General features: G+C 37.2%; 1 protein-coding gene across 3 annotated transcripts; it reads right to left on the reverse strand.

The window, feature by feature from the left end:
• Positions 1-22,764, reverse strand: MCCC1 (methylcrotonyl-CoA carboxylase subunit 1). Of its 3 annotated transcripts, none has more exons than XM_075506957.1 (19): positions 22,671-22,764; positions 21,302-21,348; positions 20,149-20,288; positions 19,615-19,710; positions 19,335-19,456; positions 18,189-18,336; positions 17,227-17,348; positions 15,955-16,066; positions 15,554-15,635; positions 14,595-14,722; positions 12,693-12,876; positions 12,080-12,189; positions 10,541-10,757; positions 9,347-9,433; positions 8,714-8,763; positions 6,263-6,400; positions 4,793-4,900; positions 3,695-3,766; positions 1-2,155 (listed from the first exon to the last, which is right to left on the reverse strand). In XM_075506957.1, exons 1-19 carry the CDS (start codon positions 22,727-22,729, stop codon positions 2,036-2,038), a joined length of 2,142 nt encoding a protein of 713 aa, XP_075363072.1. In that variant the 5' UTR covers positions 22,730-22,764; the 3' UTR covers positions 1-2,035. The 3 variants fall into 3 exon arrangements, 2 of the variants coding, with proteins under 2 accessions (XP_075363072.1, XP_075363073.1); XM_075506958.1 differs by lacking the exon at positions 22,671-22,764 and adding an exon at positions 22,289-22,369; XR_012776429.1 differs by lacking the exons at positions 1-2,155; positions 3,695-3,766 and adding an exon at positions 8,285-8,355.
• Positions 22,765-23,948: the final 1,184 nt, after the last annotated feature.

Below are 23,948 nucleotides of genomic sequence, written 5' to 3' on the forward strand. Positions count from 1 at the left end.
TCAATCTCAGTGGAAACCTATGGAGAAAAAAACCTAACAGCTAATTTTCAGAAGTGAGAGAAAATTAAAATTCATAAAATTGTCTCCCTTCATTCCTAAGGGAGACATTTTGTCAGCTTCCAAGGAACATGTTCCCGTTTTACTGGCTGGATGAAGCAAGCAGTGCAGATTTAGGGGACAGAGAACTTCATGCTGTGAGTTTTAATGTTTTGCTACAGGTTCAGTGTAGCAAAGTAGGTCTAGAAACACAGCAATGTCACAGAAAGAAAAAAAAACGCCAAGCTGCAGTGTCTCTTCAGGACTGAATGCATGTTTCTACATGTAGATTCAATTTTTATATAAAACAAGTCACTAAACTTACCTGCAGTGAAACCCATTATGACTGTCTGGATTACTGCCTCCTACATGTGATCTACAGACTGTGGTCTGTCAGATATCAGATGATGATACATAAACAGCTGCTTAAAATGCATAAACATAAGCAACCAAGGAAAGAACAAAATGGAGAAAAATGAAAACAAACATTCAAAGTTAGGCTTAATTTTTATTTGGCAGTAAATAAAAATCACTGTGGCAATATTCTACAAGATGATCACTGGAGTGTAATTTTTTGTTAGGTGGCCATTGGATTACAAGGAAAATTGAAAAATATTACTGTATGCTTTTAATGTGCAGATCATCCAGAGCCATTACTTTTTTTACAATTTTTATCTGCATTGCAGGCAAGGCTGTACAGTTATAGAATCAGATCAGAGAATTCCCCGTGACATTGTATATTGATTTGGAGATGAGATTTCAGGTAACTGTAAGGATCCATTTGCACAGATGTAACTACAAGTTTGGGATCACTGCAGCATCTGTGTTTGTTCCTTTCTGCAGTATAAATCATGCTATCGTCTTAAATTAATATATCAGAAGTTCATATGACAAGCAGAACTTCACTAAAAGGTGAAAAGATTTTGCAAGTTTGCAACAACTAAAACGTGGGGGGTTTTTGTTCCCTTTTCCTGTTTCTCTGAGGTGCTTTTTAAACAGTTAAAATAAATTCATGGCAAATGATCAATATGCTGCGTCTGAGAAATACTTTCTTTGCATATCAAAAAACCTACCAATTTTCCCTTCTGCAACACCGCAGATACAAAAAAATCTGACTATTATTCTTAGTCATATTTCATGTTGTCATGAAGGCTTTGGTATACTTCATTCCAGCCAATAAGTAATATATTAGAAAGTGAACAATATGGGAAAAGTAATGAGGATTTTGAAGTCAGTATTTTATTTTGGCACACTTTCTAAGTATTAAATAAGCTTATCTTTCTGTGCTACTACTTCATGTTTGAAGATCGAATGATATTTTTGGAAAGCTGTTACATTCCAGCTTTGATTAGTGTAGCAAATGCTAATATGTATTTTAAAAATGCTTTGTGTCAGATATTTCAAAGTATATTAAAATAATTTTTGAAATGCAAGTTTCACTACTCACTGAGGTAAATGGGAAAAAAGATGCACCAAAAATGACTGAGAGGGATCCTGGGCTAAGGAACAATCCTGAATTCCCTTACTCAGGCAAAAGCATAAGCCACAAACAGGAATTTTGCCAGAGAAATGAATTCATAAAACAATTGTCACCTTTCAGATTTCCTTCAAATCAATGCTCTCACATTTCAGGGAGAAAAGGCAGCTGTGAATGACAAAGTAGGCAAAAGATCCTTAGCTGTTTGTAACTTACAGTCCTTACTAACTTCTCCCATCCTTTAAGAGTTCCACATCTTTTTCCAGTCTAATGCCTTTTCACAGGCAAACATAACCACTGACCAACAATCACGTAGGTCCACGAGTTATATATACGATTACAGTATACTGATCTCCAAATTTCAGTAAAGTCAGCATAATTTACAGTCAAACTATGCAGGAAGTGCAGAGGAAACCAATTCCCCAATCTATTATACCAAACAGTTTGCTGAAAATATGAAGAAATCTTCTCCTGAGAGAAAATCAGCAAAGTAGAAAAAATAAAATGCACCTTCCTTGAATTTTATTTTGACTCAGCCTCTTCATCCACGAATTCAACTAGCGGAGCATGTCTATTGGCCTGGGCACCTTCTTGGAAATTAACCTTTTTTATCACTCCTGCCTTTGGAGCCCTTATGGTATGCTGCATAGAAACAGATCAATAGTAAATGAGCAGAGCACTTTTTTTTCCCTCCTCCCACTTCCCCCAGCAAATGCTAATATTAATCTTTGGTGCAATTAGAACAGAACACATTTAATTACTTCCTCTGACACATGTATATTTATTTTAAACCTTCTTTTAAAATGTTATCCTAGACCTTTTTCAAGTTTTATTTTCTCATCAGTATTTATTTTTATAAGTATACTGGGGACAAAATGCTATATACCGTTACATTTTGAAGTATGAACAGCCGAATGTTACTTTACTTCACTAATACTTTTTGTTATTATAATAAATACCAGGCAGAAATAATACACTTTTAGTCCAAAACGTTAACCATATAGCAGATTTGTTCCCTTAAGAAGGATCTGCAGATTTACTAAAGATATTTTTGTTTGCTGGCCAGGAGGGGTCTTTATTGAACAGATATTTGGCAAAATCCAGATGAAATACAAATACAGCTACTGGTGACAGTAAAGCAATAGCATGTTTGCATACCAATCCTCAAACTGGTCTACTTGCATTGTATCAGGTTAGTTTTCCATTGAAGTTTTGGGTTTTGGCAATTTTTTAAATAGGGTTAGTCTAATAATAAAAGATGTAATACTAGATATTAAATCCTCACATCTAAGCAAGGATTCATTTAAATAATAATTTGCTTTTTAAATTTTACATTTTATATTTCAATAAACTGCAAAACAAGAGAACAACTCAGATAATGTCAGTCTGAAATATCAGCTGCAGAGGCACAAACATTTAACATTCAATCACAATTTTGGGTGTAATTTTTTTCATGCACAGATGTTGTATTTCATGTAATTTTACTGTAATTTACAAAAGGACATGGAAGGCAAAATTTTCTCAACAATGTTAATTCTGCTACCACAAACTGAAGTTTAGAATAAACTAATAGGCAAATCAAACCAGTGCAGGCTACAAAAACTATAATTCAAGCAATTTGAGCCGTGGTCAAGCAATGTGACAAGATATAATGGCCAAAATACTAGTCCACTGAATGCCATGTGGACAATTACAAAGAATCTTTAGTGTGCTCTTGGTAAAACTTTATGTAAATAATAATAAAAAGATTATAAACAAAAAAATCCTGAGCATATTTACGAAGTCATCATTAGCTAAATTTCTGCATGAAGTAACTGCAGACATTACATATGCTTATATCACAGACAGTGAGCAAGAGATATACCTAGATGGTTTTCTGCTAGAAAAATGAAAGGATTATTGATTTCTTGGGAGGGGAGAGGAGGACTGACAAAGCTAATCAAATGAATGTTGAAACATCTGCAGAATAGCATAGATTATATAATAATAATTTGTTAATAAAATAACAGCAAATATAATCCTCTCAAATCTAGTCAGACACAACACTTGTTTCACAGCATATAAAGTGATACTGACATTGGCAAGCTACAATCTGCTGCATACTTCAATAATGCAACCACAAATAAATTATGACCAGATCTTTATTTTCTCAGTAATTAAAACCTTTTATATGTCACTCACCTCCATTTTCATAGCTATCATTACCATCAGAGGGTCTCCAGTCTGAACCTTATCCCCTGCTTTCACAAACACCTACAATTCAAGAGAAAATTGGGAAAAAGTCATGCATGTCTGTACTAAAAATCATCAGCTGGATCTTGGCTAGCACAATCCACTGAGTGATTGTGGTTTTGCAAAACAGCATCATCATATCTTTATTATTGTTGAACCGGGTATCTGAGTTCTCTAGATAATACTCAAGGGGAGTCAGAGGCTATAGAAAGATGTTCAGTAACAGCTAACAGGATGACCAGGAAGCCATTTATGTATCAAAGAAGAAACACTAGAACAGACAATGTATATTCTACCCTTTCTGTGCTTAAGAACTTCTATTTTGAGAAGAACCTCTTCCTGGAGCCATTCATTGAAGTTGTTTTTAAAACAAAATCCAGAAAGAAGATTGCAGGAGCCACGTAGTTTTTCTGCAATAGCTTTGATTTAGAGTGTTCACTCAGTATGTAAGAGATCCACATTCAATGTACTCCACCCCGTGAAAGGGTTCATGCCTTTTTATTGCTAGCAGAACCCTGTAACTACTAAACTCTCTTGGAAATCTCTTTTCTGTTGAAACTTTTCCACTGTACAGAAAAATATGCAAGACTTGCTGAGCTAAAGAAAAAGAAACAAAACCAGAAACAGAACCAGCAAAACACATAGCTTAACAAAAAAGGCCTTTCCGAATATTTCTATTTTTGCAAGTGCATCTAGCATCTCATTCTTTTGGTTAGGTGAAATGGATCAAACAGCCTTTAACACTTCATAGAACTTTGACTTAGAAAGTAATTAAGATGATGAAAAAATTATTTAAGCAGTAAGATTAGTTAAATATTCAGATCTTCCAGAGCTCTAGAAAAAGAAGACTAGAAGCCTGAAAAATTCTTGGATGGCTGCTGAAAAGGCAGAGTAAACAGTGCTTTTTCCAATTGGGAAAAGCCACACGGCACTCACATTTCTGGCTCTCATTCCTTCCTGGCAGTACAGAAGTAATCACCATTTCTGGAAGAGTGAACTTGGATATATACTGGAGAATTCATTTCCTACCCATATCATTATAATTACCTTTTCAACTGTGCCCGTCATGGGTGCTACAGCACCACTTTGCACTCCCACTGCACTTACTGCAGATAAGTACTTGGGTACAGGAAGGCCAATCTGAGCGCTACCTTCCTACAGAAATAAAATCAATGACATATGAGTTAACAACATAAAATAATACCACTAGTAGACATGGTGACATACAGGGAAAGAACAGATCCAGCTTTAGTCAAATCAGTCAGTCAGCTGTTTAGGCTGGCAGATTACTGGGGCCAGGGCAGCAAAAAGACCAGGGGCATGCTTACTACTTTGCCAATGTCTAAGGCCTTAAAAGCCACACCTGCTGCTGCTAAGGATGAGCAAGGAAGGAACCACCCCTGTGAAAGAGAGGCTCCACATGGACCTTTGTCCCAAACCCACACCTTCCCTATTCACACAGCAACAGCACAGAGGGTTTTAGAAAATGAGTGAAGCCTGTTTGCACAAGGGGTAGGCAGGTTGCTGCAACAAGACAGACATTGGCACCTTCATTGCCAAGATTGTCAATATGAGCGTTTCACAATCCACTATAAAATGGATTCAGTACTAAGCTTAGCAAAAGATTCTCACCATCATTCAGAATCCCCTGATACCTCTCAGACTTGCTACCCGAAGTTTCCCAAAGACTCGTTCTCCCCCGCATCCTAAAACTCCTGGGACTTCTAGATCCCCCACCTCAGACTCCACTCTGATACCACAGGAAAACTGAGCTTTGCCATTCCATCATGAGTTATTTTGTCCTCAACATTGGAGCAGCAAAGTTTTCACTGCATTCTGCTGAAAGTCTTAAGAGGCTCAGAGCTACAGGTTAATTACTGAAACGAATACATAATAATTTACTTATTTAGATTACATTTTTATTGAGTTACTTTAAGGCCCTGTAATCTTTTTAACTGCAAATAAAAAATTACCAGCTTAATCATGCAAATTAGGGTACCTCCTCTTTCAAATGCCACTATTCATGCAATGCAGATAATTCCATGGTAACTCATAATTCCAATTTTTTAATATTAGCTGGAGTTACCCTTCCTCAGACCAATATCGATTTCTTTCTTATCATTCAATATTAAAAATTAAATACACTGAAATAAAAATACCAGTTACAAGCACTTTCAAAAAATTATCAGTTTGAAGTAATTACTACTGCTCTATGACAAACTTAGATACTTGACCATTTTAACATTTTGTGTTCCTGCCCCCCAAACCATCACTTGCAACTCTTACCCACTTAATTGTATTTTATCTTTCTAAAAGTAATTCTTTTCTCACTCACTGACCATAAGCAACCAACTCCTCATTATAGCTATAAATCCAACAAGTATCAAAACATTATGGGCCAATGTAAGAACTTGAAATTATGATTCTCTTTGACATTCTCTTGCAATTTATATTGTTCATTTACATGGATAAAACTCTGAAATTTTATGCTTGTGATAATAAAGAAAGGAACTTTACCGGAAAAAAGAGATAAATGGTGTTGTCCAAAATGACCAATTTGGACTTACACACTGTTCCATTTACTGAAGACCTCAAGTAAACTGAATCATCTTCATTGAAGATCGCTCCAGAAACCAGGAACGTTTTATCTTGAATCTGAAAGTTAAATGCTTTTATAAGGACAAAGCCTAACCCTTCAAATTTCAGTTGAAGGGTTAGTATTTGTAGTATACACTCATAACCTCTGATTCTTCATAGATAATTCTGCGATTTAAAAAAAAAAAAACCCAAACCTTTTTAAATCTTATGTATCCTTTATTTTTCAGTTAACAGACTGTATTCTGTATCCAATGCAATCAGCTCAGAAGATTAGCTAATATGCTCTCCCAGGACAATTTTTATCATCATCAACTATGTAATAGCACTCAGCAAAATACAAAGGTTTACTATTTCTCAGAAAAAAATAAAAAACCCAGAATATTCTGTTTAGTGATGGTACTAGAATCCAGTATTTTAATTTGTCCTAGCATCTTGACTGTCTTCAAATGGAAAAATCTATACTATTCACCTCACATCACAAGTTTCCACAATGCTTTCCAAAAGACAGGTACCTTCCTCATTCTTGGAAGCTTGTAATACAAAAACTACGAAATACAGAATACAAAAGTAAACCTACAAAGGAGCAGAGGAGAGCAGTAACAGACACAGTGTCAATTAGACACCAAAACTGCAAAAGAAAGACCAAATGGAAAGGTCATGTATTTGTAGGTAACCCTTTCCTCTACATCAATGGAAATTGCACCTCTGCCACAACTTCAGAACATAAAGACAGTAAGAATATGAATGTAAGTGCATTACATTTAACTAATCTTTTTAGTCGTAAGTCTAACATCAGTGAGCAAAGAATCAGACACTTGCTAGTCTTTCAGGATGTTACAAGTAGAGATAAAATTCAGTCTTCATTTATACAGTTGCATACTATTTTTTCACTGAATGAAGACCTTATAACATGCATTGAAAGGATGCTGCTGATCTGATACTGATCCCTGAGAAAAAGATCCTTTGCTTGATCACTATCCTGAGCAGGGGTGCAAATTAGGGGAACACCCTGGGCAGCACAGTGAGTGCTTACCAGTTCCACGGCCCAGCAACCTGCTGTAGTTGACTGGCCTCAGGACAGGTTTTGTAGCACTCCAGAGGCACTGTTCTCCTCATGATTGTCTCCTGATTCTGTTTCTCCATCCCTTATAGCCAGCTTCTCTCCATTTCCATCTCAACACCCATTCTTCCTTCTTTCCTGGGAGTCTACATTGTCCCCAGTTGCACTTCCCCTCTCCAAAAGGCCCCACCCTACATTCCTTCCAGCCTCTTTTTATTTTTTGCTGACCTTACTTATATGACATAAGCCTGAAGCATAAAAGCTCTCCTCCATTACATATGTAATCAATACACTCAGAATAACCTGGGTATTACTTGAGGGATGTGGGTTATCTCAGTATCCCCATCAGTAGAAATAAGGGTACAAGGGTTTGACTTACCCAACATGTGGTTATACACATGAAAGCACAATAATTTTCTCACTATTTTTCTAGTACACTCATCTCTATACAGACTAAGCAATTCATAAATACTGACTTATTCTCGTAATTCTCCTTTTCTGAATATTGGAAACAAGAAGCTGAACTCCAGAGAGACTGCATTCTCGAGCATGCAATCATTTTAGGTGCCAAATTTGAGATAAAACCTATTCGACTCCAGGTGATGCAAGAAGGATATTCGACATTCAGCAAAACACAACCCCCATAAGCCACGCAATTAAGAGACTATCACACACGCACACACACACACAAAAAAATCTATGTTTAAAGCATCTTGAGTTGTATCCTGTAGGATCTCTATAGTGTAGACAGAGAAAGAAGCCAATTCTATGGGGCATCATTCAATTATTTAACCAGAAGATTTACTACTCTCATCATTCCTCATCTCATTTGGTAATCACTTTCCAATTTCCATCTTAAAAAAAAAAAAGTATTATCTTACAGATAATGTTCTAGAAAGCTTTTATTTATCCCACAGGAGATCCATCTCATACACAGAAAAAAGCAGGAGTCCTATGGAAAAAATGTATTTTTAAATGCAGATTTAAACCTAACTTCCAATGTTTTAGAAAGACAAATTTAAAGAAGGGAAAAATAAAGAGTAAGATGTTTAAATACTGGAAAAACAAATGCTTTTCTTAGCCTTATTTTTAGAAGCATTTTATTAGCTCTTCCATGCCAATCCAGCATCTACCAAAGATAATTTCAGGCCAAAATAATAGTCTACAACAATGGCTGCAAGCAAACCAAAATTGGAATCCTATATTGATAATTACCAAGCAACTTTAATAACAGTTAATACCAAGAGAAGTCTACAGGAAACAGATTCTTCTTTTATCTAATGAAATATCTGAAAAAATTGGACTTGTACCTGCATGTTGTATGACCCTTCTTGATTGTAACTTACAGCTACATCCACAACTGTTCAATAAAACAAAATATGTATATGTGAGTAGATTTAATTATAGAATCTAGAGAATAATGACATATAAACAATAGTCTATCTTTTTGATTAAAAAAAAAAAAAAAAGAGAGACCTACCAATACTAAGAAAAGAACAAGTATTTTCAGATTAGCTTAGTGCATACTGCAGGTTTCACACTGAATTCTACACAATTGTTTTTTCAAAGATGAACACCTGAAGTTATGCTCTAAAATATATACTAAGTTACCTGGACAGAGAGCAGATTTTTCATGGGAAAAAGTGCTGAATTACTTTTACAACGAATGGGGGGGGGGTCAATGGCACTCAGCTCTTCTAAAAATCTCAACCTTATTCATTTAAATGATGAACATTAGTAGTGTCATTTGAATTTGGTTTATATCTCTTCAAGATCTAACAGTGTGGATTAATCACGCAATTCTGTGAATTCCCTGCTTAAATTGCATAAAACTCATACTGCTTCTATTTGCTGTTTCTCAGCCTAAATTTTCAAGCATCAGTTGAAATAAGTCTATCCATCAAGTATCTTCTCTCCCTCCACACACTTTTTCATTAACTTACTGTTTTCCCCATCCAGCAGAGACAGTTTTCTAGTATAACATATATTTATTCTTCTACCAGTGCTGGATGCAAATGGCGAGAATTTATCTAAAACACAAAATATACAGACAAGTTACTTTCATTCTACTTTGGCAAAACACAATACTCAGAACTTACACCATAAAATCACTGTCCTACTATTACTACCATCATCCTTATATATTTGTATTGCACATAAAAGATTGGGGAACCCCTGCAATAGATAGTGACAATCCCTTACTCAAGCTTCAACACTGAATAAACTGAGGCTGCATAACCTACAGAAAACATGACACTAACAACAGCACTTACTAAGAAGGATATTGACTGTTCTCCAAGGACACATCCTTGAACAAGACAAGAAAGTATGGGAATTCAACTGCAACATAGCAGATTCAGATTAACCTTTAGGTGAAGTTCCAACTGTAAGAATGTGTCAAACATGGCAGCAAATTGTCTGGGAAGATTGAGGGGTCTTCTGTTCCTTGGTGGTTTTGAGAATGGATCAGTGATACAGCTATCAGATATTGCCTGATTAGTTCATTCTCTCTTGAAGCAAGGGAATAGTGTATGGGAATCTTTCCAATCCCATTCTCCCATGTTTCCAGGAGAGTTAAAGTGGAGGAGGAAAGAAAATTAACGAGGTTGTTGGCAGCATATATTGGATTTATATGAAGTTTTTGTTAATAGCAATGACATGTCCCATTGGTATAGCCATTAACAGTGCCAGAATTCAAGAAAGTTCAGCTCCTGGGGTCCTGTTCATTCCATTAAACCTTACTGCCTCTCCCAATCCTAGCCGAGTCAATTTTACCTCTGAAGACCTTGGGCCAACTGTAGGAATAATAGTGACAGATACTCACTGTTTATGCTTGTAAAGAGCAAAGAGTACACAGTGACATTGATTATGAATCCCAAGGTCTTTCAGATAGTGCCTATCTGAAGCGCTGTGGGAAGCAGTCTGTACATTACAGTGGTGATATATTCCCTATCTGCCCCTTAACAAAAGTTGTAGTCTGCTCTGTGTGTAAATATCTGACAGACGCCAGAATGCAGAACCCTGAGCAGGCACAAAGTAAGGCAAAAAGGGAGCACGCAAATTAAATAATTGCACATGAGCTCACAGCACTGTCTCATCCAGTCACAAGTAAAATAAAACAAAAGAATGATCCTTACCATCTGACTGGTCTCTAAAAGCATCTGTTAGCATTTTCTCTTTTAGTATGAGTCCTAGAGCTGCCTGACACATAACTTCATGTGGGGTTGCCTTTTTGGTTGGAAACAGTTCATCATGGTGCTGAGGAATGAAATTAGTGTGCACATTTCCAGCCTCAAACTGTGGGTGTCCTGACAGGCTCAGTAAGAAATCAATATTAGTGCTTAATCCTACAATCTGTAAAGAAAAAGAAGCATATTGCCAAATTGAAATGAATGAATATACACCTTTCTGCTCAACTCATGAATAGATGATAGATGAATCTTTCTTCAGACAGCACCATCAAAACACAAAGTTTATCAATAAAATGTAACTAATTCAACTGGTCTGTTTTATTACCAATGAAACAATTTCTTTTAAAAAGAAAAAAACCCAAAACAACAGTAGCTTTCTCAAAAGCACTCTGTTTTCAAAACACTACTTTTGTCCACTGTGAAGTCAAAGAAAGTTTCCCAGCAATAGTAATGGGAGGTAATTTAGGAAAAAAACCTACTGTTTCAGAAAAACCATGCTCTGAGTATTTAAAAGAATGTTCCTAATACGAAAAGTGCCTCTTCTTAAAAATGAGTTATAATAGTTTCAGCTATTCCATATTTGATCTTTTAATAGTAACAAATGGGAACAGTGACTTTTATAAATTTACTAGATACTATCCATTTCCTGTAGTGCAAAATACCTAAGCAAACGACATGAAAACAGAACTAATTATTTTAGAGAAATCAGTGAAACTGGTAACTATATTGTGCTGTCAACATTTGACAGAACTACTAAGAAAATTCTGAAAAAAACCAAGGGAATTCTTTTATCTCTTTCACTTGCAGTAATCTTCATTTTTAGCTAAAACAATAGTGGGCCAAACATTTTGAGTACCTCAGTCATGTTTATGTTGTTGATTTAAAAGTGTAAATTAATTCTGAACAAATAATATTCAGTCTCACCTCAAGTCAAACCTTCTGAATTCCGCTTTTGAAAATAGATACAATACCTGTAGTTTTTATAGGGGAAAAGGGACCACTTAAAAAGAACTGACAGCATTAAAAATTCTCCATTATTTCTAAACCACATGTATAGTCTAAAACTTTAATTGTTTTTATAAATTAGAAATTACAAGCAAACATCATCTGACACAAATTCCACCTACAAATTCCTTTATGTTTGAGAAAGCTCACACTACAATTGAAAATGTTGTTTAGCCTTACTCTTCTCAAAGTCCTAGCTGCATTATCCAGCTGAAGATATCACAAACTTAAGAAAAATCTATGTGTAAAACTGGACTTCACACACATCTCTACTCACTCCATCAATGAAAACAGTTTGCAAATTTGGAAAAAATACAGCCTCTGCAAACAAATAATGAATCTGAAATGGCAGTGGCAATGCAGGCTCCCTCTTCGAAACCACTTTTGTTTTACTGTAGTCTTTTACTCATATTTTCTTAGCTCAAGATGTTCACAAAATTAGCTCAAGATCTGAAATCACGCTGGGTTCCTTCTACTTACATTATATTGATGCAAACTGTATCGCAACTTTCTCAGTGCTGCTTGACGATCCTCAGCCCAAACAACTAGCTTTGCAATCATTGGATCATAATGAACAGAAACCTCATCACCTAAAATATATATTAAAAAGAAAAATGCAGTAACACTAAACCAAGTATTTCTGAAAGTTGGTAATGCATAGTACTGCATGCCATATGGCTTTAAACTCTGACACAACTGATGGCCACATTTCTCTATGTCCTTAAAGAACATTAATCTTTAATGATGTGACCTGGCATTTCAATTCCAAGGACAACTTCAGTACAGACTTTTGTAGAGGCAACATTACTCAAATTCAGTTTTCTTCGTTGCAATCAGAATGCAGGATTGATAAATTGTGATGAGAATATAATCAGCATGATCCAATGGACAATAATCTGGATAGAGGTAAATAAAATATTCAGTGATTGACCAAAAGTACATGGACAATCACAAGGAAGAATAATTCTGTAGAGATTTGTCTTTGTAACAACACCCCGTCAGACAAACTTATTTAGGCCAAAGAAGGAAATGCTTACAAAGAAAAGCTTTTGATGTTAAATATTTCTGATTACACCACTGCCTTCAGTTTTACCTTGTCTGACTCCAGTTTCTATCCTGGTGAAACTATCAGGTGGTGGGGTGGATAAGTGCAACAATGGCCCAGCCCCTGGCATAAAGTTATTATTAGGGTCTTCAGCATATATTCTAGCTTCAAATGCATGGCCCTGGAGAAGAATCTCTTCCTGCATTAGGGGAATCTTCTCTCCTGCTGCAACCTGAAAACAATAGTTTTTTTCTTTAATGCAGGATCAATATTCCGGAGTGCCAACATATGAAATATTAAATATCTTTCTTCTAAATATGAACAACTAGAAAGCACATTAAAAAAAGCACAAGGAGAAAAAAGTGGTAGGTCATAAAAGGCTAATTCTGAAGTTACTCCTTCTTTTTCTCTGGGAGTCACCAGTCAAAGGATTTTGAATGATTATTGTGTAAATTGACCTCCTAACATTTCACACAGCTAAAACATAATGGAAAAACAGCTAATTTTTTTCTACTGGTTATGTCAAAAAAATAATTAAATGTTTACGTTAAAGCCTGGTCAACTAAGACAAGATTTTATTAGAGAAAAATTGCTCCAAAAGCAGATGATAAAATGGATTACTGGCAGCCAGCACTACTCATACAGTGTTGATTCTTCTGTATACTGTGGGACCTGTACGTTTAAGGGAATGTTTCTTTAAGGGGATTTCTAACAATTTAAGAACCTTTAATGGGGAAGGAAACATCGGTTTATTACTCAAAGGAATTCACATTACAAATACAGGAATACCAACAAACACCAGCAACACACCAGTTTGAGACGGAAAAAACAGGGCTTTTAGGGACAAAATAATAAAAAGAAGCCTGCTGCAGTTAAGCACACAGGAGACCCTTTACCAGAAACCTACACAATTTCCATCTACATGGGAAAATACAAGTTCCTATTAAAAAATTTGTAGCAACATTTCATCTTCTTTTGAAGTGTCAGGGGATTTCCATACTCTGCCTTCTGCCACCAAACTATGGATTTCAGCAGAATATAATTTAGTCTTCAAAGAAAGAGTAGTACCAGACAGATCAACAAAAATAATTTCTCCAAAAACTGACAGACATATTCTACCTGTTGACTCATTAAGCCACATGCCAAGACCACTGAACCTTTCCACCTTCTCTCTTTCTCTTTCTTCCAGTATTGTTTGAATCCTGCTCCAACTCAGCACTCAATGCTCAACCCAGATGAGGAAGCCAAAAGTTCCTCCTTTTTGCATCAGCATTTGCCATTTTAGTTTTCTTTCTGGTTACACTAAACACTCACCCACCCTATCTACTTAAGCTCGTTGTGTGCTGCTGTCTTCACTTTTGGATTTATCTAACCAGAATTGTTTTTCATTTCCAGTTCCCTAAGGTACAAAACTTCCTGTTATCATTTGAATGCGTGAGTAATCTCTCCGCAAATTTCATGTATGAGGAAACAGCCTGTTTCCAGTCCACACAACTATAAATTTATTTTAGAATGTGACTATACTGGTATAACACCAGACACATGTTTTTGTGAAGAGTTTTCCTCCTATAGCCTGATGCAAGAATGATTTTTGGGCCAGAGATACAGTTGAAGTAGAGTTTAAAACAATTTTCAGCATGGCAAGGGAAAGATCAGGACCCTACTCCTCCCACTTCCCACATTCTCTATAATCTCTCTAAATATACTTTAAAAAAAATGTTTTTTTTCTCTACACAACTGGAAGACGACTGCTGGAATTCCGAGCATCTACACAATGCTCTACAATCAAATACAGTAATACAAGATGTTCCTTCGGAGCAAAGGAAACTACCCAATTAGCTGAATAGGAGATGAGGATCTGAAAACATATCTGGTCTCTCATGGGCAATATCAAAGAGCACTGCTCACCAGACAAGACAAACTCTACAGGTAAAATCAATTAACACTCACCCTAAGCTGCCATTCCACCAAGTCTGTTCCAGTGATCATCTCTGTAACTGGGTGCTCTACTTGCAGTCTGGTATTCATCTCCATGAAGTAAAAATTATGTTGGGAGTCCATAATAAATTCCACTGTTCCTGAAGTATTTAATAAAAGGCTATTTCACCAAAACAAGACTTTTTCAGAATGGACACCAAAGACATTCAACTGATTTATGCCAGGACAAGACTATTATTTCTAAACCAGATACACTGAATTTCCTTATATTTTATACAAATTATCTTAAAGGGTCACACAATTGAGGTCTGAAAACAGAACGGTTGTTTCCTTGCACATTTACGTATCCTGTGCTGTTTAGTAGCCATTCTCCTCTATAGCAAGAGCTGCATTTTGTTAGAGCTGTAAAAAGCGCATCAAGAGCCTTTAAAGTATTGTGCATATGTATAGGGCATGTAATTATTTTTTTAAAAATAAGTATCCAAAGAAAGCAGTGAGAAAAGAAAAGTCACAAATAATTTTAGCAGGCTATTTTTCATCTGGGAAATAGTGTAGACTTTACAGACAGTGAGTTGTGGTTTTTAAAAGGCTTTACTGTTTCAATATAAAGTATTATTCTTTTTATGCTGAAAGAGAAATTATTTTTCCCTTGCTCTGCTCAAACTTACTAACATTCCTAATGCTCATTTTCCAACAACAATCCAGTTGACTGAATTATCTGCTCTGAAATTTTTTCTTTCTATTCTTTAGCTGCCACTGGTCTTGAGCTCAGACCAGGTATAAATTTGTTTTACAAAATATAGTTTAAATTTGTAATTACATCAGAATTAACTATGTGATTACTTGCTTAAACCTCAAAAAAATTGGGGGATGTGCGTCACATTAAAACAATCAGATGCCATTTGCCTTGAGGCTTAAAGTCTTACTAAGTTAAAAGCATACTTCTGGAGCCGCCATACCTCCAGACTTACCTGCTCCCACATAATTCACTGCTTTAGCTGCTTTGACAGCAGCTTCCCCAAGTCTCTTTCGAACTTCAGGATTAATTCCCGGCTGCAAATAATACAAAAGATTACAAATTATTGTGAACTTTGGTGATATTAAACCTACTATGCATGAACATTTTGTGGTATTTAGCAACTGTAGTGAAATCCTTATCAATGTTATACTTGAAATCTACATAATTTTTCCCTGAGAATCATTTTCTAAAGGAAGTAATTTATTCAATTAGAACATTTTCTGCAGCAAAATTAAGACAAGTACTGAGAATTACAAATAAATTACTAGCCGCTAAATAAATTCAGTGGGAGTTAGCAATTACTTTAAAAATATGTCAGTTCATAAAAAAATATTGTAAGAACTTTCTGCTCACCCCTGGTGCCTCTTCAATGATCTTCTGATGTCGTCTTTGCACGCTGCAGTCTCTTTCAAACAAGTAGACTGCATTGCCATGCTGGTCACCAAATACTTGGACTTCAACATGCCTGTTTCATAATAATAAATGTTTCAACGTATTTCAATAAAGCCTCAATCCTGCAACTGACTTCACTCAAACAGACTTTGAACTTGTACACAGTCCTATACACTTCCATAGGACTTCTTATAGGTTCAAGTGTTTGCCCTCAAATAGCCAAAAATGTAGAAATGAGGCTGCTATTATGCAGGATTTCAACCATTTTAGACTTCCTCAATCTCCTAAATTAAATAGGATTCTAAATGCCAGCTACTGCAGTGAAACCTCATAGGCCATAGGATAAACATGATACATATCAAAAGGCTGCTACCTCTTTTTAGTTATTTTATTATAATAAAAGTAAAACCACTTCACTATTATTTGATAACGATGATTTCCCTCATAATTTACCGTGTAGCAATTCACAAGAGGCAGCAGCCCTGGCTCAGGAATAACGTTTATTTCAACATGCCATTTCAGAGGACAACTATTAGGTGGCAGAACTTCATTCTATGTATAAAACTAAAGAAAAATCTGTCACCGTTCTGATAATCCTCTGATGCTGGCAAAAGAAATTCCCCAGGAATTTAATGAGATTTTTCTCATGCCCGTCTGCCAGCACAAGCAGACCCTCAGTCTCTTTAGAATAAATGCTTTCTTTTTTGTGATGCTTCAAGAAAAACAGAGGTAAAGTACAAGAGTATCAAATAGACCTCTGTGAGAAGTTCTTCATAAAAAATAAATTAGCTCATTTTCACAGGTCAGGCATGAGCTAGAGACTATCACTTCAGTTTTAAATATCAAAATAGAGAAAGATTGAATAACTATTTTAGGACACCTGAGGGCAGCAGAAACACCATGACAGCCTGACTCAGGTCTGTAGTTTAAGTATTATAAAGTGATTTTTGTCTTCTATATGTAAATCGAATTTAGAAAGCTCACTCAAGGAGGAATATCAGTGTCATTAAATGTCACTGCCACATCTCCCAAACAACATTTTAATTCTTATCATTCAAAACAAAGTCACTACAAGAAATTCAATATATTATAAACAATTTTGACTAAATTAACATCTGCCATAGTGCAAATAAAACCTACAAGACCAATTTTCATCCTACCACTAAACCAGTTATGTTTATTTAACAGTAGAATAAACATCACAGTGTTTATATTAAAACATCTATTTCTCACCTTGGATTATCTACAAATTTCTCAATCAGCATTGCATCATCATTGAAAGACTTCTTTGCTTCTCTCCTAGCTGATTCTAGTTGGTCCAGAAACTCCTTTTCTGAATGAGCAATTCTCATGCCCTAACATACAAAAAAAAAGGCACATCTGAATGTCTAAAAATACGGTACACAATAAAAACACCTGTTGCACACAAATAGGTACATGACTAAAACAGCAAGAAATGAGCTTAATAACACTTTTCCCTTTTTTCTTAAACCTTAGCAAAATTGTGTATCAGCTTCCAATAAGATAAGCCTCTTAAGTCCCACTGAAAGTGCCATTAGAAGTACAAAAAAATAGATATTATCGTTCCATTGATATGGATGAGTACAAAATTCAATTTTATTCTTAAACATCATAGAAATTTTCCAACATTGGCAGAGAAAAACTGATTTCATTAAAAAATAAATATAGCCATTTTGGAAATAACTAGAATGCTCTATCATGCCATTTTTATAGAAATTTATTTCAGAGTAAAATCAGATTTAGACAGGGAATGCACCATACATTAAAAAGTGTCTAGACCCCAAATACTTAAATGGTATTTCTAATCACTTCTTATGTAACATTTACAACTGTTAGCAAAAACAGTCACAGAAGCTATCACAAAGTAACAATTTAAAGTCATCTAATTTCATACAAACAAATCCACAGGACAACTTTTCTGCTTACATGAATTACTGGAGACCCATTGCAATAAACAAAACTCTTCCAGTTTATACCCGCTAATTATCTTGTGCCTGACTGCACAACAAATGGAAATGAGATTTCATAGTGCTAGATTGGACATTAATAATAAATTTTAACCAAAAGTAGTTTTCCAGTTTCTCCATTGTCAAAGATTTCTTCTAGAATATTCAGTTACAGATACCAAGACATGACAACTTTACACAATGTGATAAACAGATTAGTTCCTCTACCTTTCCTCCACCTCCACGAACAGCTTTAATCATTACTGGATATCCTATTCTCTTGGCGTGTTCCTTTAGACACTCATCTGATTGATCGTCTCCATGATAACCTTCAACAACAGGAACGCCAGCAGCAGACATTATAGCTTTGGAAGTGCTTTGACAGAATAGTTTTATGTTTAGAATCATAATATTTTATTACTTTAAGCTCCAAACCTGTTCCCAGTGTTAATTCTCCCCACAGAAGTAGTTCTGCTGACCTCAACAGGACCACTTACGTAAGTGGGTTACATATGATTTGATTGTAATTAATAAAATATTTCAAACAGGGATTTTTTTCTCCAAGCCCTCCACATAAAAGTGGTAGTCAGTTTCAGGCTTACTGTTCTTTCCCATCTTTTGACCCACATTATGGAGGCCAAAACCTAACGTTTTCAAATTACAACACTGTATCCTGCCAAAACTATATTTAAAGTTGTACAAAGGCAAAACCCTTTTCATGATCCAGGTTGGATTCACACCACACATAAAACACTCGAGTGTAACAACTATAACTTCAAATATGCATGCAAAACTAGCTAAATTACAGAGGTAGTTTACTCTCACATTACGAAGTGATAAAAAATTAATTATATGAAATTAATATTACACAGTTCATGTGTTGGTAATAACCTTATTTCCATATTCTTGATTTATACTTTATACCCTGGAAACATTTCTTTGGTCTAAATAACTAAGAATAAGATCCTCTGTGATGAACAAAACTTATCACCCCAATTTACAGGAGCCACAGTAACCTCTGATGATATGGTGTTTCTTTTCCACCGTTCTTTTGACCAACATAGAAGACATCCAGTCTGACTGCTGAACCCTTACCTATATAACACTGCAATGACCTGATTCTGGAAAACTAGAATCGGTTAGGTATTTAATTATCAAAATCCTAATAACTGAACAATCTTGATTGTTTCTATGTCTATAGGAATCCCACATCTATAAACCTGGAGCTTATTCCTTTGAAGAAAGCCATAAGAATAAAAGACAATGAAAACTGACAGAATAAAACAATTATGGAGCAACTAGTCTTTTGTTAACAAAATTAGCTTTGCCAAACTGTAAACTGCATAACCAAGTAACAAATCAGAAATAGATTACCTCTTAATACCCATATCTCTGATAGCAGATGAAGGTGGACCTATGAAGATGATTCCCTCTTGCTTGCACAATTCTGCAAACTCTGTGTTTTCTGAGAGGAAACCATAACCTGGATGAATAGCCTAAAATAGAATAATGTTACCAGCCTATTTTTATATCAGTTTAGCTTAGAAAACCCTGAAACTTCAGTACATTACTAAGGAAACACATAACAGAAACACCATGGGTAAAAATAAAGAACATGGAAGTAACGGAAGATTTAAGGTCATGATCTACTTACCTGTGCTGCTGAGACTTTGGCCACCTGCATTATTTTCTCCATGGCCAAGTAACTCTGCTGTGAGGGCGCTGGACCAATGCAATATGCTTCATCTGCCTGTTACAGAAAAAATACATATAATACAGACTGTTTATTAGATAATAAAAAGCAAATGTAACTGAATTTCTGAGCTAATTATATTGTTTATCAGACTGCTAGCACGCAACAGTTTAAATCACTGCCTTTCTTCAAGGAGAGACTCAACTGGGTGAAACAAATTCTGACTTTCTTCCCAAAATCAAAGTTCATTCTCTAAGCCCCAGCGGCTACTCCGGAGTTAGAGCGCCAAACTTCAATGCACTTCCTGTAAAGTTGTCAGGCGCTGAGACAGAGACTAGGCAAACTTTTTATTGATTCAAGGAAAACTTGGAAGTAACTCTACAGAGGTGAAAAATCAACTGCATTAGCACACACATCTACTTTCACATTGAACTTATTAATGAGAACTACTGTTGTGAAGGAACGTTAATCACAAACTTAAGGAATATACTTCACCATTGCTACGTGCATGGAATTCCTGTCTGCTTCACTATAAACTGCTACAGACTTCACACCCATTTTCTTTGCTGTTCGCATCACTCTGCATGCAATTTCTCCTCGGTTTGCAATAAGAATCTTCCCTATGTTGTGACCTCCTGTTTAAAAGGATGAAGCACAGTAAGCAATTTTAAAAAGAAATAGATCCTTAAAAACATTCCTGGAAATAAAGCAATTTTAAAATTCACATTTCTTTTCCATCATTTATAGTGTTTATGCATTTCTTCCAATAATGAAAAAACACATGCTTCACTCAAAAGCATTTCCATGCTAGTTTTGGAATTTTTTCCTTAGAGTCCTTCTGCAGAAGTATGTTTAAGTCTTTTTTTTCCCTTTTTAAAATTCAAGAAATATATTCTAACCCTAAAACAACACTCAAACATAAAAGTTGATGCTTGTATTTTTACTGTGTACTTTCTGGACCAACTAGGAAACAACACCTGCCCCCCCCAACAGAAGTGATTCACATTTCTTTGAAGAGCACTATTCCCCATTGATACACAGTCACAAAAAAATAACAAGGTATGAAGGTTTTTGTTGGTTTTTTTTTAAAACAGTGACTTACAAGCTTCTATTAAGTCTCATGACAGCAGTTAAAACATGATAGAAATACAAGGCCAGCACAGCCAGATAACTCATAGGCAGAACTAAATAGCTTAAAACTAATACAATGAAAATACATCTCTGAATTCTAAAACATATCTTTTTAGACAACATGACAACAGGGTCAGTTGAGATAATCTTGCTAAATATTTTTAATTTTCCATCAGTTTAAATACCATTATGCCTAAAAAACAATTCTCACAGACTTTGCAACATTTGTATCAGAAAAGGACTCAAGAGGAAAACATCACAAAAATAAATAGTTTTCATTAAGTTGAGTATACCTAAATATGGTAGATAAAATTATTCAAAATGTTGTTTACACATCAAAGTTTATTTCTGTTCGGTCAGCTACAGACTACTGTTTTTTCCAAAACTATACAAATATTGAATATTTATTTTTAAAAACCTACAGTTTTTCAGCAACTAATGGTCTGAAACTAATTGTAAAACGATCCACATTACATAAGCAATTAAACCTAGCAGCTAAAGAAGTTAAATTTCATACCTATTGTTGAGGCCCATTTCACAAATCTTTGTACTTGGTTCCATTGCCTGTACAATTATAAACACACAGAAGTGTTACAAAAGTATATGAAAAAAGTGGCAACTGAGCTACTTTTATTTTCAGGTGAGAGGAGGACAGCACTAAAACAGCTCTGAAGCTTTTGATACAACTACTTACACAGAATATATTCAAGTACAACACGGAGGTTGTACAAACTTCCCAAGATCGCTCCTTAAGTGTTTTCGTTTAGACACAACAGAAATTATCCCCTTGCTTTTTTAGTAGCATTCAAACAGTCAACTTTTTTTTTTTTTTTAAAGAAAAACCCTCTTTTAGTGGACAGAACAGCTAACGTCTGGCATTTATTACAGAGAAGGCAACTCGGCGTATTCAGGATAGAAGACATGAACAACCACAAAACAGAAAAGCTTAAAAAGGAAATAGGAGTTGTTTATATAGAAAAAAGGTGCAAGAGAAAAGAATGTGAAAGATAGCAAGAAAGAAGAGCTATGAAGAATTTCAGAAAAGTTAAACCTCAGACGACTAATACTAAAGAAATCAGACAGTGAAGGCTAAGTGGCTGGAAGAAACTGTAAAAGTAAACTCTTGGAACTGTTTTAATTAACATCTAAATCAACTTTGGAATCTTGGCTCAAGTGCAGCAATTCTTAAACAATATCAGAAAAAAAGACACCAGACGACCTTGACACCACACAACCAAAAGCTCACTTTCAATAACGAGAGGGGAAATTAGTGCATTTCCTAAACTTCTAATAAACAGCTGTCATGGTCCCCAATTCCTTCTGCACAGGATTACAGGCAGCAGAGGGGTGGCTACAGCGGATAGTCAGCGATGGTTATCAAACCCCGAGCACCCAGCACAGTTGCACGGAATCTGTACCAACTGCTAAAACTATGCTTGAAACTCTGGGTGGGTTTTTTTGCTCTTTCTTTCCACAGAGAAGCCCGGGGTCCCTCTATACCCACCAACACACGCCACGCTCGGCGCCGAGCAGCGGGGCCGGGCGGCGGCCCAGCTCCCTCGCTCCTCTCGAGGCGCAGAGCCCCTTCCCCCTTTCTCCCTCGGGCAGCTCGGCTCCAGGCTCGGCTTTGGGAAGCCTCCCCCCGTGCCAGGCCCGACAGCCGCCGCCGGCTCCCTCCCGGGCGCGGTCCCTGCCGCCATCGCCCGTCAGCCCCCGCTAACGGCCGCCACGGAGCGCGCTGCGCCAGCGGGGAGAGGGGAAGGAGGCGAGGAGCGCGTCGGCCACCCCCCGGGCAAAGCGAGGGGACGCAGAGGCAGCGCCCGCCGTCCCCGAGGGGCCGCGGGGCCCGGCGCGCCGTGTACCGCCTCCCCTCGCCCCGCACTCACGGACGCCGCAGCGCCCACAGGCAGCAGCAGCCCCGCTCGGCCGCCAGCACCAGCGCCATCTTGGCGAGCGCGGAGGCCGGCGGGACGGAGGGTGTGCGCGCCAGGCCGGCCGCCAGTGGCTGCCGCGGCAGAGGCGTGCTGAGGCGGGCCGCGGCGAGGAGGAGCCGCCGAGCGGGGAGCGGGGAGAGAAAGCGCTCAGGGAGGAGGGAGGTCACGGGGAAGGAGGTCGTATGCTCACTCACGAGCGATCTGGGAGAGGGGGTGAAATGGCTGTCTGGTGGGGGCAGAGCCAGGAGAAGGCGGCGGCGGTCGGATGACGCCGAGAAACTGGGCAATAAAGCGGCAGATCAAATAAAATTCATATAAATGTGAAGTGATGCACGCTGCAGAAGTACTCCTGGCCACATTTGTGGAAGCACGGGCTCTGAGCCGACCATGTTCCTTCGGGAATGACATCCGGGGTTGTTACAGAGCAGCGACAGGAAACGTGAGGGTGGGCGGGAAGGGCACGGGGATCCCCAGGTACCGTAGCGTCCCCGTGCCCAGCCCCGACTGCCCGGCTCAGAACTGCGTCGTGTAAATGGAAGAGGTTCAGATTGTTGCGGGAGCAGCACATCCCACCCTCCCGTGAACAGAAAGCAGGCACGATCGGTACGGCTCCCTCCGGCTTCGCAGGTTTGCCGGGCACCCTTGTGCCGGGCCTTGCTAAACCTCCCTGCACGGCTCCAGCTCAGCGCCCGTGCTCCTGAGGGGACAGGGCCTTTGGTCAGGCTTCGCCTGGCCGTTCTTATTTTCCCTGTCAAGCTGGATCTCAAAACAGCAAGAAAAGGAGGGTGAATCCCCAAGGTCACCCCGTTTTCCTCAGTCACACTGATTTACTGAACCCAGGTTGACAATAATGTTCAGATAAACTGTGATACTGACAGACTACAATAAAGCATTTCCAAAGTAGTATTTCACGTGGCCATGATTTTAATATTAATTATACAGAAAAATTAAAAAAGAAACCAAACAAACAGTAGCACTTAGTCAAAATAAGTATTTCTAGTTGCTGTTTACAAATAGCAAAGCAACCATGCTTTTTCACAAAAGGAATACACAAGCTATCAGTTGTAATAGTGGTAGTATTTGACATGTGATATGTGTTCTCCATACTCCGAAGCATTAACACAGTTTCTTATATAAAGAGCGTTCTTGGTATGCAGGTAATCTCTGCTTGTTCTGTTGTTGGTTCTTTTAATTTGGCATGGTGACCTCTCATACCAGGGACTGAGTGGT

The sequence above is a fragment of the Mycteria americana genome, chromosome 7 (assembly GCF_035582795.1).
Source record: "Mycteria americana isolate JAX WOST 10 ecotype Jacksonville Zoo and Gardens chromosome 7, USCA_MyAme_1.0, whole genome shotgun sequence".
Classification (NCBI taxonomy): domain Eukaryota; kingdom Metazoa; phylum Chordata; class Aves; order Ciconiiformes; family Ciconiidae; genus Mycteria; species Mycteria americana.